The 12,560-nt window shown below is 43.6% G+C and overlaps 2 protein-coding genes across 2 annotated transcripts in view; both read right to left on the bottom strand.

Annotated features, from left to right (window-relative positions):
* Window positions 1–5,647, bottom strand: part of rnf139 (ring finger protein 139) — a gene marked incomplete at its 5' end in the record, with an annotated part of 10,691 nt that extends 5,044 nt beyond the window's left edge. Inside the window, 4 exons of the mRNA XM_079231593.1 lie at window positions 224–330; window positions 1,657–1,804; window positions 1,896–2,563; window positions 5,485–5,647. Coding sequence (XP_079087719.1) covers window positions 224–330; window positions 1,657–1,804; window positions 1,896–2,563; window positions 5,485–5,647 — 1,086 coding nt within the window. The remainder of the gene's footprint in view (window positions 1–223; window positions 331–1,656; window positions 1,805–1,895; window positions 2,564–5,484) is intronic.
* An 893-nt stretch (window positions 5,648–6,540) lies between these two features.
* Window positions 6,541–12,305, bottom strand: tatdn1 (TatD DNase domain containing 1; the record flags this gene model as incomplete). The annotated part of the gene is made up of 12 exons (XM_079232479.1): window positions 6,541–6,800; window positions 6,918–7,044; window positions 7,145–7,215; window positions 8,299–8,375; window positions 8,662–8,702; window positions 8,780–8,865; window positions 9,194–9,236; window positions 9,543–9,686; window positions 9,776–9,839; window positions 9,932–9,981; window positions 11,222–11,287; window positions 12,227–12,305. 12 exons carry the CDS (start codon window positions 12,303–12,305, stop codon window positions 6,704–6,706), a joined length of 945 nt encoding a protein of 314 aa, XP_079088605.1. The 3' UTR covers window positions 6,541–6,703.
* Between the last annotated feature and the right edge of the window lie 255 nt (window positions 12,306–12,560).

The raw sequence follows: 12,560 nt of genomic DNA, 5'->3' as shown, positions 1-12,560 counted from the left end.
AACGTTCTGTTCGCGCCGCCTCCAACGCGTCTATCTCGCCGCACATTCGCGCCGCAGCGCGTCTGTGGATTGACTTTACATGTAATCTGGTCGCGCCGCAAATTCGCGTCGCGTCCGGTGTGAACACGGCATTAGAGGACAGAGTCAGGGGAAAGACAGGGGTGACGCAAAAAGAAAGAAAGACACAAAGAGGGTTCTGCGGAGGGTTCTAAAGGGAACCCACCAGGCGTTCCTCGGGGTCCAGGCTGCTGAGGCCGGTCTGCAGAGCCAGGATGAAGAACAGAACCGGAGCAACGAAGCCCAAGCGCTTGTCTTCCTCCTCCGTCGAGCCTGAGGGACGGAATGAGACGACAATGAACTCCAGGAGACTTGTTCAAGAAAATGTTACACACACACACACACACACACACACACACACACACACACACACACACACTCACAGTCTCTCTCACAGTCTCTCTTATTCACACACACACACAGACACAGTCTCTCACTCACAAACGCACATACACACAGTCTCTCTTACTCACACACACACAGTCTCTCTTACTCACACACACACACACACAGTCTCTCTTACTCACACACACACACACACAGACACACTCTCTCTTACTCACACACACACACAATCTCTCTCACTCACACACACACAGTCTCTCTTACTCACACACACACACAGTCTCTCTTACTCACACACACACACACACACACACACACACAGTCTCTCTTACTCACACACACACACAGACACACACAGTCTCTCTTACTCACACACACACACAGACACACAGTCTCTCTTACTCACACACACACACACACACAGTCTCTCTTACTCACACACACACACAGACACACAGTCTCTCTTACTCACACACACACACACACAGACACACAGTCTCTCTTACTCACACACACACACAGTCTCTCTCACTCACACACACACAGTCTCTCTTACTCACACACACACACACAGTCTCTCTTACTCACACACACACACACACAGTCTCTGTTACTCACACACACACACACACACACACACACACACACAGTCTCTGTTACTCACACACACACTCACACACAGTCTCTCTTATTCACACACACACACAGACACAGTCTCTCACTCACAAACGCACATACACACAGTCTCTCTTACTCACACACACACAGTCTCTCTTACTCACACACACACAGTCTCTCTTACTCACACACACACACACAGTCTCTCTTACTCACACACACACACACACACACACACACACACACACACACACACACACACAGTCTCTCACTCACAAACGCACACACACAGTCTCTCACTCACAAACACACAGTCTCTCTCAATCTCTCACACACACACAGTCTCACTCTCACACACACACACACAGTCTCTCTCTTACTCACACACACACAGTCTCTCTCTTACTCACACAGTCTCTCTCTTACTCACACACACACAGTCTCTCTCTCTCTCTCACACACACACACACACACACACACACACACACACACACACACACACACACACACACACACACACACACACACACACACACACACACACAGTCTCACTCTCACACACAGTCTCTCACACACTCACACACACAGTGTCTCTCTCTCACACACTCACACACAGTCTCACACACACACTCTTACCGATGAAGGCCAGGATGCTGAGGCCGAGGTAGTGCGCTACAGACGAGATGACGGCGCTCATGCCGAGCACGGTGAGCGTGGAGTCGCAGCCGGAGATGACGAGGTTACTGGTGAGGTCCCAGAACACGTCCCAGCTCAGCAGGAAGCCCTGGACACACACGTTTTCCGGTCACACACACACACACACACTACACACACGTTCTCCGGTTCCAAGCAGCCCTGAGCGGTTCTGTCCTCACCTGCGAGTCGCCGCTCCCGTCCGCTCCGCCGCCGCCGCCGCCGCCCGTGGCGTCTCCGCTCTCCCGCCGCACGGCGCGCACCACGTAGACCAGGATCAGCGCCTGGGCGGTGACCCGGGTCAGCCAGAACACCCGCAGCACGTCGGGGAACCGGATCCTCTTCCACGTGTCCTCCAGCAGCAGCTGCAGCCCGTAGATCCGGTACATGTGCCGCACCAGCAGGTACACGTAGCGGCACGAGTAGTAGAACCACTTGAGCCGCGCCGCCAGGCACGCCGCCGTGTTCAGCGCCAGCGCCAGGCCCGACAGCACCGCCACCAGCTGCCGCACGTCGGCCGGCAGCTCGATCATCAGCCCCCACAGCGGCACCATGATGTCCAGGACCACCAGCGCCGCGAACACCGACTGCAGGTCGAGCAGGAACACGTAGCCCACGCCGAACACCAGCTGCACCGCCGCCACGCCCAGCCACAGCGTGGGCCCGTTGCGCGGCAGCAGCCGGAAGCCCAGCGCCGCCTTGTAGTAGGCGCCGTAGAAGTCTATGTGGGAGGTGGCGTAGTAGTTGATGAGCACCGCCGTCACGCCGAGGAGGACGGCGAAGAAGAGCGTGTAGAACTTGAACAGGGCCTTCTGGGAGAGCAGCAGCACCAAGGTGGACACCAGGACGCCTGGGGACGCGACAGAGGGACGTTAAAAAAAAAGGGACGCGAACACAAGACCAGCGCCGAGTGAAGCGCCCAGGTTTGTCCCCAGGGTTCATACACACTCTGACCAATGGATTTCCATGACTTTTCCATGACTTTAAACCAAATTTTCATGACCAAACATTTAGTGAAATCTGGGTGTAAACAGTAAAAAGTGAGTAAATGTAGTATTTAAACTAACAATGAGAACACAAAGCATACAGTAAACCTTAAATGACTCAAATGAATGAGACAATAGTTTGATTAAAAGAATAAACATTTATATAGATGCCTGTATGTATGCCTGCTTATATTTTGAGCGTCTTTCTTTTAAAAGCATATTCATTATTTCAAACTCAGCATAAATGAACGACATGAACACATGAATATAACACATTTACATGACTTTTCCAGGCCTGGAGATAACCATTTTAAAATTCCATCACTTTTCCAGGTTTTCCATGAGCGTAAGAACCTCGTAAAATAAAATACGAAAATGTTGCGAGAAAACACAAACGAGATGACGAGGGAAAACGAGTCAAATGTTGACCAGAGAAAACCTGTCAAACATGTTTGGCCAAAGACAAGATCACAGAGACGGTTATCAAAAAGAAAGAAAGAAGAGGAGTGCTGGTATTTCCAGTGAAAAAAAAAAAATGTACGCAGCGTCATGACCACACAAAAAACATTTCGTTTTTGACAAATGAACTACACTCCTAAAAAAACAAAGTGTAGAGAGTGATTGATCATGACTGTGTCTGAAGCGACGTACGCTGGAACAGTCACACAATGTGTGCGATTAACTTTTGTTACCGTTGTGTACCGTTGGCGTGTGCGTGTGCGTGACCTTGTCATGCATGACCGCAAAGACACGCTCGTGTCAACACAACCGAGCGGCGATGCAACGCACCGATTGGTTGAGCTGGTCCAGGAGATTATTATTGAGTGTCTGAAGCCATGGTTATTATTTAGTTATTTAGATTTTTTGAACGTTTCTTTTCTTCCGCCTTTGACAAAAGATCCATAAAGTGGCTCGTTATAATTCTCTTATCACAGCTGAGGGATCAACACATTAGTTTTGCTTTACTTAAGATAATAAATCTGCTTTATTTACCCTTTGATATGATTCAAAAGGTGTTTTTTTTTTTAACTCATGAACACGCTGCTATTCTTTATTCAAGTCACAAAACACCATTCTGAGATATTAAACTGAGCGCAGCAGCAGTTTTAAAGCAGTTAAAACACTGAAAAGAGCAACGTTAAAAACATCAGGAGGAGTTGTGCATTTATTTGCGTTATTATTTAAAGTTTGTGAGACTCTTTCCTCCCCGAGCGACGTTAACCTCTGACTGGAAAGAAGCTTTAAGATGACGACAATAACCTCGGATCCGCTTTGTAAAAAGTGCGCCGACTAAATGGACTGAACTCAGAGTTTGTGGATGCTTTTCCCCCAAAATAATATTGTGCATTATGTTGATTTGTGTCGCCTTTCAGGCACTTTTCCTAAAGTCTTATTTGGGATAAACGTTCCTGGCTTTACTTGCTGGTACATAACGAATAAGCTCCAAACCCCGGAGCTCTTGGCCAACACCGAGAGGCCTTCATGGAGCAAAGGTCTCCACAGTGTACAGACGGGAGAGTTGTGTACCCGGGGGTTGTGCGTCTGTGTGCAATGTTCTCTGTAAATAACGGAGGAAGCTTTACTACCTCGTTCCTGTGTGGGGAGAAAAACAAGCCCACAAAGACATGGGAACGTTTGTCCTGAATTAAGTGATGCAATAATTTAAAAAAGTATTTCAAATGATGTGTTTTGTGTGTTTTCGTTTTCTATGGAAACTGAAATCGCATTTCGGACTGTAAAAATGCAAACGAGGCATTTTAATTCAACATCTATTTCTAATAGGAAACGATGACGTGATTGTTGATTGAAAGAAAGTTCATCTGCAACAAGTCGGTCATTTAAAAAACAAAAAAGTTGAAACATTTAATGGTTCTAGTTTAGTATTATCTGCTAATACATTGATATTATATTTATGTTTGCACCACTGGTGAGACCAAACAAAGCATTAAAGTAAGTCAACTTGGGAAATAAATGAATGAGATTTAAATGAATGTAGTCGTTGTTTACAGCTTATAACTGTGATATTAATACACTGGCACTGAGATCAGACGATTTAGATAACAGCTTTGTTGCTTGACTGTTTGGTTAAAGCTTTGCATCATTGTTTTGTTATTTATTGTATATTATTCTATCTTTTGTATATAGTGTGCATTTATATATTAAATATTGCTTTACCTGTATGTATAAACAAATGTCTATCTACAGAGGATAAAAGAAGGAAATTTGATAGGCAGTGTCAGGCTGCCTAAAACTCATAATTTAGATTCTACTGTGTTGTATATATTGTGTTTTATTATAATAATATTATTAGTAATATTGCTTTAATTGTGTGTATAAATGCTGCTGTAGCGAAACAACTGTATATCAATCTATCTACAGGGGATAAAATGAGGATATTTGACAGGCGGAGTGTCGGGCGCCTAAAAGTTACTTTAAAAAAAGAGGACCGGCTTCCTGCAGGGGAACAGAATGCAGCGCAACACCTGCGGATGAATAACACACCTGAGTTCAGCCGACAACAAGAGGAAAAACAATACAATCAGACCGTATTATTCTCGGGCCGCCGGGTCGGATGAAGAAGACGTGTTTTGACGGGACTGCCGGGGTTTTAAAATCGGCTTTATTCGGCTTCACTCGGCTGACTGTGACGTCACGGCGAACGCGGCGTCGGGCCGAACTTGGGAGAGCTTCCTGCCCTGGACTTTTTTGTGTGTGTGTTTTTTTTTTCGAAAAGAAATAATATAAAACAAATACAAATAAATACAATTTAAAAAAACAAACTTACCCGTGACCCTGACCAACACCTTCCCCGTCGTCCCGGCCCATCCCGAACCCGGGTCGTAGTACGAGTTGAAAATGGCGTCGATAATAAAGACGCAGGGGACTCGCAGGGCCACATCGAGCACCGCTAAGGCCTGCTGGCCGAGCCGGGCGTTGGTGGACGCCATGCCGGCTACAGGGTGGAGGGACAGGGGGGTCTTTACAGTCCTGATGGGTCCTCACATTAAAAAATGAACTTTAAAAGAGCCCCGTAGCCGCCTCTCCGCTCCGGTTTCGCTTCGCCTTATCTGTCCGCCATGTCCGCGCAGCTCGACCCCTCCTGTTGCCGCTTCCCCTCCCTCTCTCTCTCTGGAACGTCCGGGTCGCCAAGCGGCCGTTGGACGTCCGAGTCCTCGTCCGGTATCCCGAAAGGTCCCCGGGTGTCTTCCTAATTGGCCATTTCCCCCTTTTTTGTGTTGCTCTTCGGTCGCTTCGGGGACACGCCGAAGAAGTTGCCAGGGCTTGTTAGTTCCGACGTGACGTGACGTCCGACGTCAGAGGGCGTGGCCGCCGACGTGACGTTTGCGTCAACAGTAGAATAATAGAAAAACAATCAAAAACAGACTATTTACATTAATAAATGTTGTGAGACTTTAAATCAAACCTGCTATTATTTAGTTATTTATTTCAACTATTTATACTTTTTCTATTTGTTGTTTAACACTATTCTTATTTAAAATGTAGTTCAACTGTAAACTAATATTTAAAATAATAATAATTTACATAAATAAATGTTATGAAAGCAGTTTTTGTAATTGTATTATTCTGCTTTTTTTGCTATATTTATTTTATTTCATACTTTCCATTAATGCTATTTGGCACTAATCTTATTAAAAATGGTAACATGTAGTTCAACTGTAAAATAAAAAAAGGCTATATACATAAATAAATGTTATGAAAGCAGTTTTTTAAAACAGTTTAAATCAAACCTGTTAGTCCATGAAATATCTAATTGTCCAAGCGTTAAGGAAAAACCCGTAAAAAATGTATTCATTTTATTTCAGAAGACACATTAGGAGCACATTAGAAGACACAGTCTAACTCACAAACACACACACACACACAGTCTCACTCACACAGTCTCTCTCACACACACACACACACACACACACACACACACACACACACACACACACACACACACACACACACAGTCCCATCAGTGGCCTCCTGAAGCCTCTTCCTCAGCTGAAGAAGACTCTGGTGGTGTTGTGGTAGACGGCGTCGGCCAGCTGCAGCGGGTCTTCTCCCCTCGCTGCTGCCATCACCTCCAGAACTTGTCTGCAAGAGAGAGAAACACTGCTTTTAAAACTTTTAAAGCTCTTAAAACTTTTAAAACGTTAAAAATAAAAGGATTCTCCCCCCCCCCCCCCCCCCCCCGCGACCTCCAGTCCTCACATGATGTGACACGGCTCGTTCCGGTCCTTCACGCAGTGCCCCGCCTCCCACTTCTTCTTTGTGGGAAACGTAGTCTTTACATACTTGGAGCCGGCGTGCGTGTTCTTCACGCCGCACCACGGAGCGTCTGAGAGGCAGGAAGTGATGACGCTTTAATGATGTAAGACTGTGACGCACCAAACGCCTCAAATATATATTTATATTACAATAAACTGAAGGCAGCTCACCGGTTTCTATCATGAGTCTCTCCGTGGGGACGGACTTCATGGCTTCAATATTGGCCTCGGTTTTCAAGGAGCTGAAAGACAGAAATAACAATTTAACGAAAGTTGCAGAATTATAAATATTTAATATATCATACAATATATAATATCATACAATATGGTATCATATGATATATTATAATTTACTAGAATACAGTATAATATAATATATGATCATAAAATAAATTATAATTTAATACAATATATTATAATTTACTATAGTATAATATATATTAAAATGTACTATAAGACAATATAATACATTGTCCTAAGATAAATTATAATTTAGTATAATGCAATATTATATTATATAGTACCACATATCATAATTTAGTATAATACAATATATTATAATTTAGTATAATACAATATATTATACTTTAGTATGATACAATATATTATAATTTAGTATAATACAATATATTATAATTCAGTATGATACAATATATTATAATTTAGTATAATATAATAGAATATTATATAATATAGTATCACATATTATAATTTAGTATAATATAAAATAATATTATATAATATAATGTATTGCGGTTGTATTGTTCACATAGTTTCTTTGAGTAACAGTTAAAATGACACCAGTAATCTTAACTGGTCGTGTTGCTACAGAATAAAACAATTGTATTATAATTATAATTATAATTTTTCTCCTCCAGATTATCAACGTGAGCAGCGACAGAGTTTTTAAATATTTTAAGTATGACATTCAAACTCATTTTAAGTTGATTCCCAAGCTTCAAGACAAGAGTGTGTTTGTGTTTAGATCAAGTCAATTATATTTGAATTATTAATAATAATCCCATTGAGATACTGAATCTCTTTCACACGATGGCAGCGTAAAAGCTTCACCACAAAAAAATACATTTAGCAAAACAAACTTTAAACAAACCAACAAATTGCAATCAAAGAATTTTAACATTCTGTGCTCAAAGTGATCCTGTTTAAAATATTACACGCTCATAAAATAATCTAGTTTAAAGCGTCTCACGGCAAACTTTAAAAGCGACGGATTCAACTGTCCAACAACACGGAATCGAACACCGGATCTGAGTCCACATGCGGGTCGAGTCTTCGGGTTCAGTTCAGATGAATTAAACTCTCACCATCCGTTTATTCCAATGTAGAGGTCGAGCTCCACGAGGGCCGCGGCTTCCTCTGCCGTCCCGTCGAAGGAGTGGACCTGAAAGAAAACATATATGCAGTCCAAAGAATTACGTTTCTATTCCTTCAAATGGGATATTTTTACAAATATGACTGCGGACAAGTTTGAGATCCTTCTGCGCTGACGTGACAGGGATCCCACAATGCAATGCACTTAAACAGCTAATACAAAATACATAAAAAAAAGTCACACATCTTGGAAAATATCTTGGATATAAACTATTTGGGAACAAAGTAGCAACGTTTGATTCCCTTTTCACCAAACAGTTAACTTTGAAGAATAGTAAATAAAGAATAAAACAAACCACTCCTCCGACACATCTGTCTCGGTTCCTCCTCATGATGTCTGGTCAAAGAGAGACAGAGGAGACAGTCAAACGCTTCATACGCACAAACCAGACCGGAGCTGAGGCACGAACCTACCGATGAACTCCTGGTGGGAGTTCCTGCAGTGGAGGAACATGGGCAGCTTGGTCTCCTCTGCCAAGTCAAACTGCTTCTCAAAGTATCTGTTCCCCGCCAGAGAGAGAAGAGAGGGGCGGACGAAGAGCATTCTAAGCAACACTTGATATCTGTTCCAATTATGTCATTTATCAAACAAAAATGCTCAAACGTTTCCTCTGGTTGTATAGAAGTCTATGCTTCATGTGTTAAAGCTGCATTATCTCTCCTGACCACCAGGGGGCGACTCCTCTGGTTGTATAGAAGTCGATGCTTCATGTGTTAAAGCTGCATTCTCTCTCCTGACCACCAGGGTGTGACTCCTCTGGTTGTATAGAAGTCTATGCTGTCCAATTAGAGAAGCTTTTAATACAAAATGGAGCCAAATGAACTTACTTGAGTTGAGTCTCTTTTGGGCAAAATTCCAACCTGTCGAAATCTGTGTCAGGGAGAAAAGACACAGTTTCATGGAACACTGGAAACACGTCCAAGTCCCAGACTTTATATTTTATATCACATTTATATTCTATATAAAAATATACACAGATGCAGTTGTTAAATGTTGTGGGTCAAATTTGAAGAATTTAAATTTTTTTATTTAATTATTACTGCACAAATGCAACAGCGTCACCAGCACACGCCCAGTCCACACACTCTCCTAGTCCACACTCTCCCAGTCCACCCAGTGTACACTCTCCCAGTCCACCCAGTCCACACTCTCCCAGTCCACCCAGTGTACACTCACCCAGTCCACACTCTCCCACGGCCACCACCTTCCCCCGGTGGGCCGTTGCCAGCTCCCTCAGCGCTGAGGCGTACCGGGTCTCACCGCTCTGCTCAAACTCAGTGCAGCGGGTGGGATGGCAGCCCACCGTGCAGTAGAGCTCATCTGTAACAACAACAACAACAACAACAAACAGGGAGCCGTGCTAAAGGTGCAGCACGGAGGACGAGTTTGTTGTTGTTGTTTTTATTTACCTCTGGTCTCGGCCAGTTTAACAGCCTCCTTGCTGTCTTCCAGGTTTCCTCCTGTGATCATGAACTGGAACAAAGCAACAGGTTTTAAATGGACAGAGGGAAACAGTCAGAGGGAAACAGTCAGAGGATTCGTCCTCTGGGGACCATGAACCTCACCTTTTCAACCCCGGTCTGGAGAGCTCTGTCCAGGATCTGATCCCAGTCATCTGTCAAGGAATCACAACTGGTCTCAGGTTAACTGGTCTCAGGTTAACTAGTCTCAGGTTAACTGGTCTCAGGTTAACTGGTCTCAAGTCTCAGGTTAACTGGTCTCAGGTTAACTGGTCTCAGGTTAACTAGTCTCAGGTTAACTGGTCTCAGGTTAACTGGTCTCAAGTCTCAGGTTAACTGGTCTCAGGTGAACTGGTCTCAAGTCTCAGGTTAACTGGTCTCAGGTTAACTGGCCTCGGGTTAACTGGCCTCAGGTTAACTGGTCTCAGGTTAACTGTTCTCGGGTTAACTAGTCTCAGGTTAACTGGTCTCAGGTTAACTAGTCTCAAGTCTCAGGTTAACTGGTCTCAGGTTAACTGTTCTCAGGTTAACTAGTCTCAGGTTAACTGGTCTCAGGTTAACTGGTCTTGGGTTAACTAGTCTCAGGTTAACTGGTCTCAGGTTAACTGGTCTTGGGTTAACTAGTCTCAAGTCTCAGGTTAACTAGTCTCAGGTTAACTGGTCTCGGGTTAACTGGTCTCAGGTTAACTGGTCTCAGGTTAACTGGTCTTGGGTTAACTGGCCTCAGGTTAACTGGTCTCAGGTTAACTGGTCTTGGGTTAACTAGTCTCAGGTTAACTGGTCTCAGGTTAACTGGTCTTGGGTTAACTGGTCTCAGGTTAACTGGTCTCAGGTTAACTGGTCTTGGGTTAACTGGTCTCAGGTTAACTGGCCTCGGGTTAACTGGCCTCAGGTTAACTGGTCTCAGGTTAACTGTTCTCGGGTTAACTAGTCTCAGGTTAACTGGTCTCAGGTTAACTAGTCTCAAGTCTCAGGTTAACTGGTCTCAGGTTAACTGTTCTCAGGTTAACTAGTCTCAGGTTAACTGGTCTCAGGTTAACTAGTCTCAAGTCTCAGGTTAACTAGTCTCAGGTTAACTGGTCTCAGGTTAACTGGTCTTGGGTTAACTAGTCTCAAGTCTCAGGTTAACTAGTCTCAGGTCTCAGGTTAACTGGTCTCGGGTTAACTGGTCTCAGGTTAACTGGTCTCAGGTTAACTGGTCTTGGGTTAACTGGCCTCAGGTTAACTAGTCTCAGGTTAACTGGTCTTGGGTTAACTAGTCTCAGGTTAACTGGTCTCAGGTTAACTGGTCTTGGGTTAACTGGCCTCAGGTTAACTGGTCTCAGGTTAACTGGCCTCAGGTTAACTGGTCTCAGGTTATCTGGCCCACAAGTCAAAGGCAGATGAGTAGCTCACCGTCGTGCCTCTGCTTCCCTCTGTAGAGTCCTCTGAACATCGGGTCGGTCAGGTTCACGCCGATATCTAACGACCGAGAGAATGGAAGTTTATTGATAATGAAATATTTCACCAAACATGTTGTGACTCATTGTTGACGATATAGTTATGATATGATACAGTGATCCTTCTGGGATATCTCCTCTGGAAACAACTATGTTATTAATACAGTGGTATACAATTATGTGTGTATATATATATATATATATATATATATATATATATATATATATATATATATATATATATATATATAGTGATGCTGGTACAGACAGAGACTCATTTTTTCTCTAGTGCTACTCGGCTAAATGTTTCCTGTTCTCGGGTCTCTCTTGGAAAAGAGATCTTAATCTCAATAAGATAAAAATTACTAATATGCATTACCCACAAAGGTGTTAAATATCCAATGATGTAAAACACAGAAAAGTCTATTCTCATATTTGAGAAGCTTAACTCAGAACATATTTGGGACTATTTATTGATGAACTATTTGTTTATATGTTGTTGATCAACTTCTCATTTAACGACCACACATTTTAACTCAGTTATTTGTGCATTGCTTCATCTCAGTTGCTTGTAACTTTGTAAAACTACGAGCATTGATCCAAAACTCATCATCCAGTCCTATAAACCTGCACAGACCACCATAGGTTCAGGCCCCAAACTCCCAGAGGGTTGAGGGTTTGATGCTCACTCTTAATATGCCACCACCACCCTATCTTCCCTTCAATGCAACACAGTTCCTGCAGTGGTGGGCTGCTACGAACCAACAACCACCTGGCATGTCCCTCCACACAGCTGCAGGGCTCTGCCTCTGCTGTGTTGTCATTGTGAGCAGTGCTAACTCAAACTAGCTTCCAGTGGGACTCAAACATGCAGAGAGAGACACCGGGAAGCACTGACAGAGTCTAACGTATCTTTATTATATTTTACACCAAATCTAGACAATAAACACACGCGTCTCACCGATGAATTTGAGCTGAGCCATGCTAGTCAGATAAATACTTCTAAAAAGAGCCACACATGCAGCACTCGCTAGTCCCATAATGCTGCGTTACCGTAAACACTATAAAAGAGACGCTACATTATTTAAATATCTAACTTTCTGGATATTTCCCCCTCTTATCCAAAATATTACAGACGAAACATGACGTGGAGACAGTTTTTGTGGAGTCAGTCTTTATTACAAACACCTGTGATAGAAAACACGACGAGACGAGAAGCACGTTTGCGTCTTTCGCACACACTTTACGGTCCGAACGTCCCGACACGACACGTCACGCGCTCCCAGAATGCACCG

The sequence above is a fragment of the Taurulus bubalis genome, assembly GCF_910589615.1.
Source record: "Taurulus bubalis genome assembly, chromosome: 16".
Lineage (NCBI taxonomy): Eukaryota > Metazoa > Chordata > Actinopteri > Perciformes > Cottidae > Taurulus > Taurulus bubalis.
The sequence above is the reverse complement of the archived record's forward strand: the minus strand, read 5'-3'. Positions and strand labels throughout refer to the sequence as shown.